Source organism: Xiphophorus couchianus, chromosome 13, assembly GCF_001444195.1.
Source record: "Xiphophorus couchianus chromosome 13, X_couchianus-1.0, whole genome shotgun sequence".
In the NCBI taxonomy this organism is placed as follows: domain Eukaryota; kingdom Metazoa; phylum Chordata; class Actinopteri; order Cyprinodontiformes; family Poeciliidae; genus Xiphophorus; species Xiphophorus couchianus.
In genome coordinates this window covers 11,285,763-11,291,762 of record NC_040240.1, presented here as the reverse complement: position 1 = coordinate 11,291,762, position 6,000 = coordinate 11,285,763, and the positions used below count along the sequence as shown (strand labels likewise).

The following is a 6,000-nucleotide window of genomic DNA, read 5'->3' as shown; positions in this document are numbered from 1 at the left end:
GTCCTGCTGCTTTGATATGGGCTCCAAAGGGGTTGCGGGTGGGAGGGAGGGAGGAACAGGGGGGGCTAGGGTAGGCGGTGTAGGAGAGGGGAGGGGCTGGACCCACTCACTGCTCCTGATCATAGATCAATACATGCACTGATCTCCACTGATCCCTGATCGGTTTAAACCGCCCCTCCTCTCTCTTCCTGCTCACCAGTCGGCACTGCAGCAGCGCGGGGGGATTGGAGAGGTTGAAGGAAATAGATACGATTGGAAGGACTTTCTTTATTTCTGTCTTGTTCTCTCCTTCATTCTCCAAAGACAAAAACAGGTTCTCCACTTCATAGTGAATCACGCACCGTGTGATATCCAACCTTTTGGTGCAACAGACTGCAGTGGAACATCAAAAACATGCATAAAATGCATTATTTTCAAACACAAAAAAAGAGAAAAGGTGTTCTCTCCATCCTGGACTAGTTACAAACTCTAGAGTTTCATCTCAGCCGATCACATGTCACCTTTATGTGACCATCCTGTGATTCTTTTTGCTTCAGCTAATAGACTTGCAGCTCTGTGAGAGACAAGAGGCGGGATGTGTCTGAAATGCAGATCTTGTGCAAGTACTGGCACAGCGAGTCTGAAGTGTGGAACACTTGGGACAAACAGGAAGTACAACAAAACAGGACATGTGACCTATTTGAAACTTTTTGTTCAGATTTTGATTCTGTTTGTACAGAGAATGTTTTGCAACACGAAAAAATATGAGCTTCACAGCAACTCACTCAAAAACTGGGGAAAGGCCAAACAACTGCAACTCCTTTTTTTCAGTGCTTATTGTAAGTGTCCATGACTGTCTATTCAGAAAGAGACATATGCTTGTCTTTTTAATGTAAAAACTGTTGCTGTTTAACAAGAAGGACCTATGACAAGACCCTGAGGGTCAAAAAGCGCTTTGTTACACGGCTTCTGGAAAGAGTGACCTCTGTTGTGACCTTTGTGGTTCTGCTGGCTTGTAGGCCCTGGTCCAATCCTGTCAGTAAGCCCTGTGAACTATCTCCTACTTGACACTGAAGCATTTGTTTACATTTCAGATTAAGGTTAGCAGCAGAGGCTAACCTGTTTACATTGGAAGGTTTCCTGTCCCCATTACTGTTCAGAGTGAGTCTGAGTAGTTATATTACACATATATGACTGTGGCACACAGTTAAGGGGACTGTGACATCCAGTATTCAGATTTATTGCTGTGTGTATCTGGATATCAATCAAGGCTTTGGTAGGTGGAACTGCTTCAAAACTGAATACGAAGAGAGCTAAAGGATTGGCTTCAAGACTCAGCAAAGGCACCTCAAGTTTTTTGACAATCACATAAATTTATTTATTTGGAAGTCTCTCTAGTATAGTTCTATGTAACTGTCACTTTACCTTTGTTCTAAGATGTTATAAATTGGCTTATATCTTTCCATTTCAGCTGTTTACTGTTGCTAAGCAGTGCATTAATATTTATTAAGAATAGAATCCTATACTTCTGAGGAAATTTATCAGAATAATTTATTAGATTTAACAGAGTCCCTGTTGTCACTACAGAAGATGCAAAACCTAGCAAAGTTAAATGTGATTGCTGGAAAGTCCTAAAATTGCTGGTTTAATTTGCTTAGTATGCCTTAAGATCAACAGGATCTCTCCTTTGTCTTGCCATGATGGAAATGGAGCCCCTTAAAAATGTTTCCAACAAAATGAAACCAGCTTGTGAGATAATGCTACACTAAAAACTGGTAAATGCTATCTAGTGCCAAGTGCTTAAAGGCTTTGGAGAGAGGCAGGGCAGTGGGAAGGATCAAAGATTAAGAAAAAGTAAGATTAAGATTTAGATGGATACATAGCTGGCATGACTGGTTGTTATACTAATGTCCTCTGACAGTTTTGACAGTTTTATGTTTAAGAAAAATAAAGAAATACATGAAAAAATAGACAAATGAACAAATAAAGATGACTAATAGTAAACCATTCATGTCTCTTTAATGAAACCAGTGTTCCACCACAATCTGGAAAATTATAGAATTTGTTTTCAAAATTTCTAATTCAAGTAAAAATATTGTGCATGGAAAATACTTATTTCCAGAATCTATACCCATTTTAATTCTGTAAATGTTTCACTGTATGCAAATCTCCTCTATGGTAAAGTTCTGTATTTTTATTTAAAATGGCTTAAAAAATAAAAAAAGACCAGAAGTGGCGACAATCTGAGTTAGGAGAAAATAATGTATTTTTGCCAAAACATTGATAAGTTCTCAGTGAAATTTATCTCTACATCTGAGGGGCCGTTCTGAAGAAAACTGCGGCAGATCGGCATCTAGATGTCACCAAAGGGCCATGCTGAGAGAAGACACGCCCACATAAATAAGGTGTAATTTCTGAATTTGGGAAGAAAATTATCCCGAAGAATTTATTTTTTAAAAATTATACGTGTTTTAAAAATTATTATTACCTTTATTCTGTAAATAAAATTAAGTAAGTAGTCAGTCAGAGTCCTTTTTGTTGTTATTTTACATCAGGCATCGTGTTGGCTAGCTGTGCGGTGATCAAGGATTGGTGGTCGCACCCCCTGATTAACTGCAGTCCCCGGCAACGCGCAGCCTCCCAGCAGCTCTGAGCGGGTTCACTTCAAGCAACGATTACTACACTTCTGGACTAAAACGGGATCGGTTAACGCAGGACTGGAGTTATTATTTTAGTTGCGGGAGTTTGGTACAACTTTCCCGCAGACCGCATCGCAGCCTAACAGACTTTTGCGCCGGTGGCCATGAAGTAGGAGAGCAGAGCGGAGTCCGGCGATAGGCCGTTAGCTAAGCTGAGCTAGCCTACGTGAAGCTATTTGTATGGGCGCTAACTAGCCAAGTGCTATTTCTGTTAGCATAACAGATAGTAAATAACGACTTTTGGCTTGTCGTTATTTGGCCGATTTACAGAGAAACCTTAGCGTGGCTCAGTGCAGTTGTACGTTTAATTAAGTTTCGCTGAGTTTTGAGGTCTTTTTTTTTTTGAGGAAAGTATTTAACAAAAAAAGAAACAACAACTTTAACGCAACGAATCAAGTGGAGTTTTTTGGTTTATTTTGGGGGATGATGTGTGTACCAAAGTAATAAGTATCTTTAATCGAACAGACATTGATGATCAAATTTGAGTCGAAAACTATCTGGACTGCACTCCCCCCTTGCTCCTTGACTGGACTACGGTTCGCATTTCAGCCTCTCTACACCCCGTCGACTGGACCGTTGTCTTCGATCTTTGGCCCGGCTTCACTAGCTGGCCGCTCGGCACTGGGTGCCCAATGGAGGATCATGACAACATGGACTATTTTTACCAGCAGGTACTGCAGAAGGACGTTACACGCAGACTGCAGGTCGGCCAGAACCTCATAGACTACCTGAACGACCCAGATCGCTCCCCGGACGTGGAGCAGGACAAGTCTCGGCTTGATAAGACCATAGACGAGTTAACGGGATGGATCAACTCCAGCAATTTCAAGGTACGGGGGGTAAAAACCAGCCCAGTCATCGTGTGAGGGTGTCGTGGTGCTAGACGAGCATCCTGCTGGCCTCTTCGTGTATTATTTTTTTTAACTAATTTGCCTTCTGAGCGTAAAAACAGTGGATCGGTAAATGCCTCGTTGTACAAAGATGCTGCTTTCACTGAAACTAAAACAGAACTGATTGACTAACATTAAGATGAAAATATTATTAGAAAATTATGATTCAGACTAGAAACATGTAAACTCATTAAAGCTTTGTAGGCACTTTTAATGTGAATGTGCTCCCAGGAATGAGTGAGAAGCAGAGAGCTTTTGTCTGTGGCAGGCCAGCAGTCTAATTCTGCTATGTTGGAGGCAGGCATTTTTAAATTTCCCACTGACTAGGTACTTTTCCTGCGCATTCCTGTGGTTTCTTGGGCTTTCTATTATCGTTTTGGTTGAGCTTGTCTGTGTCTGCGATAGACTCTTTGTCAGGACTGTGGACTACAGGGGGAATTATAGATGGAATGGGGGAGGGGTTAGGAGGCTCATTGTTATGACCTTTAATTTTTGTCCCTTTTTTCCTGTAACCTCAGTTTATTTGGGTGTCTTTTGTTCCTTTTTAAAAAAAACATTTCTCACTTTTTCCTTTGTGTCCCTCAGTGTACTCTCAGTAGTAATTTGATTCCAGAAAAAACAGAAGTGATATTTTTGCACTTTTCTCTGCATGCTACTCAAAGCAGCTCAACGCATTTGTTGTAGTTAGGCTAAAATTCGATTCACAAGTTGCATTTGGAGTTAATAGATGTATTACTCAGCAAGATGTGAACACGGTGATGGTGTGTTCAGCATAACAAAGCCTCCTAAAAGCACATTTCGTCTGCCTTGGCTTGCATCAAGTTGTCACTGCTACTCTGTGTGAATCTCAATTGTCAAATAATACTGAATTTATATCGGTACCCATGTATTTATACAAGTGTGCATTCATGTTGTGATACATTTAAGTACATTTTTGTATGCAAAATTTCAAATTAGTCTTAGAAACGGAAGTGGAATGTATTTATAAACATATTTAAAACCAATAGGTGTTGACCAAAGTACTGTAAAACAATAAAAGTAGAGCCTCAGCATCATAATAACGTAAATCAAAGTAGATAAAAAGCAACGATTAACTAAAGACATTGCAGAATCGTAACATAAGTTTACATGACTGTTGCTTCTTGATGTGGTGCAGTGTAATGTTTCTGCTTTATGTGCAGCATCCTATGCACAAGCCAGCATTTTCCTTTTATTCTGGCTGTTTTTATATTGACATGTGCCGCTAATGGGTAGGGTTTGCGTCCCCCAGAAAGGTCATCTTACCAACAGGCTTTTATCTTTTCTGTCGCTGTCGAACAGAAAGCTGGATGAGTTTCAAGAAGACACTGAGTCAGCAAGGTGATGGCGAATAGAGGAGACCTGATGGAGGAAAAACAAAGTTGATGTGAGGGGGGGGGTGAACAGAGAAGGCGTTTAATGGAGAGCAAAAACTGAAAAATGACACTGTCAAAAAACAAAAGGTGCAAGTCAAGACCCACAGACATGTTTCAGTGTGTTCAAAGTGAAGTTTTTACGCTCAAGCACCTGTAAGGAATTAAAGTGAAAACTGTTCCTTGGGTTGGCATTCTTTGTATTCTTCTCTGCCGAACAGCAGATTCACTTCATGAACCCTGATCTCATCATCATCACAAGTGGCCGTATCTGTAAAATGCAAACAGGAAGCATTAATAATGCACGACGCTGCATATGTGCAGGTCAAGTTAAGATGACTGAACACTTCTGGCAGTGATCGGGGACAGATTAGATTACCAGACAGTGAAGCCCGGATGTTGTGATTTGTGCGTTTCTGCTTAAACGGTCATGCCTTGTTTGTCAGAGCCCCAAAAACGCAGCAACGCTACTCCTGGCGCGCAATCGGCGTTTAATAGGAAACAGATGGACCCAAAGAGCCAGATATTTTATTAGGCAAGTCCTTCATGTTCCGCCAGTGTTTTTCATTGTTTTCAAAAACCTGGAAATCTCAAAGTGAGATAATATCTAAAAAAAAGAATATCTTCCACTCAAGCCATGTCAAATGTTGGGACTTAGCCTGCTGCTCGGCAAGGCTAGCTCTTCCTGCAGGTGCTTAATAGGAAGAAGAAAAAAAAAACCAAACCTTCCAGCGCAGAGAATTCAATGCAGCTTTGTGGGAAGCAGCTGCAGGAACTGTTGTGACACAGTCATTATTGGTTGGTGGGTACAGACAATGGTTCCAATTTTTTTTATTGTTATTTAATTTCTCTGCTGTGTATTGGTGATTAGAAGTAAAGCTACATGTGCTTATTGCATCTAGAGTGAAACTCTGAGATCAAAATTAATGTTTTCTGTCACTTTGGAACAACAACACTCTCATTTGCAGTTTTGTCCAATGAGGAGGGTTCAGTAATGATTTAATTTAGTGAGAATAAGTGGAAGCTGGAATGATCGAATGA

General features: G+C 40.6%; 1 protein-coding gene across 31 annotated transcripts in view; it reads left to right on the top strand.

Moving 5' to 3' along the window:
* Positions 1-2,587: 2,587 nt before the first annotated feature.
* The window catches only part of clasp2 (cytoplasmic linker associated protein 2), a 60,260-nt gene continuing 56,847 nt past the window's right edge, over positions 2,588-6,000 (top strand). For 21 of the 31 annotated variants that reach the window (XM_028035972.1, XM_028035971.1, XM_028035984.1 and 18 more), the window contains exon 1: positions 2,589-3,508. In XM_028035972.1, coding sequence (XP_027891773.1) covers positions 3,311-3,508 — 198 coding nt within the window. In that variant the 5' untranslated portion in view covers positions 2,589-3,310. Of the gene's footprint in view, positions 3,509-6,000 lie in introns of all 31 variants that reach the window. The other 10 variants (XM_028035952.1, XM_028035951.1, XM_028035954.1 and 7 more) reach the window with 1 other exon arrangement.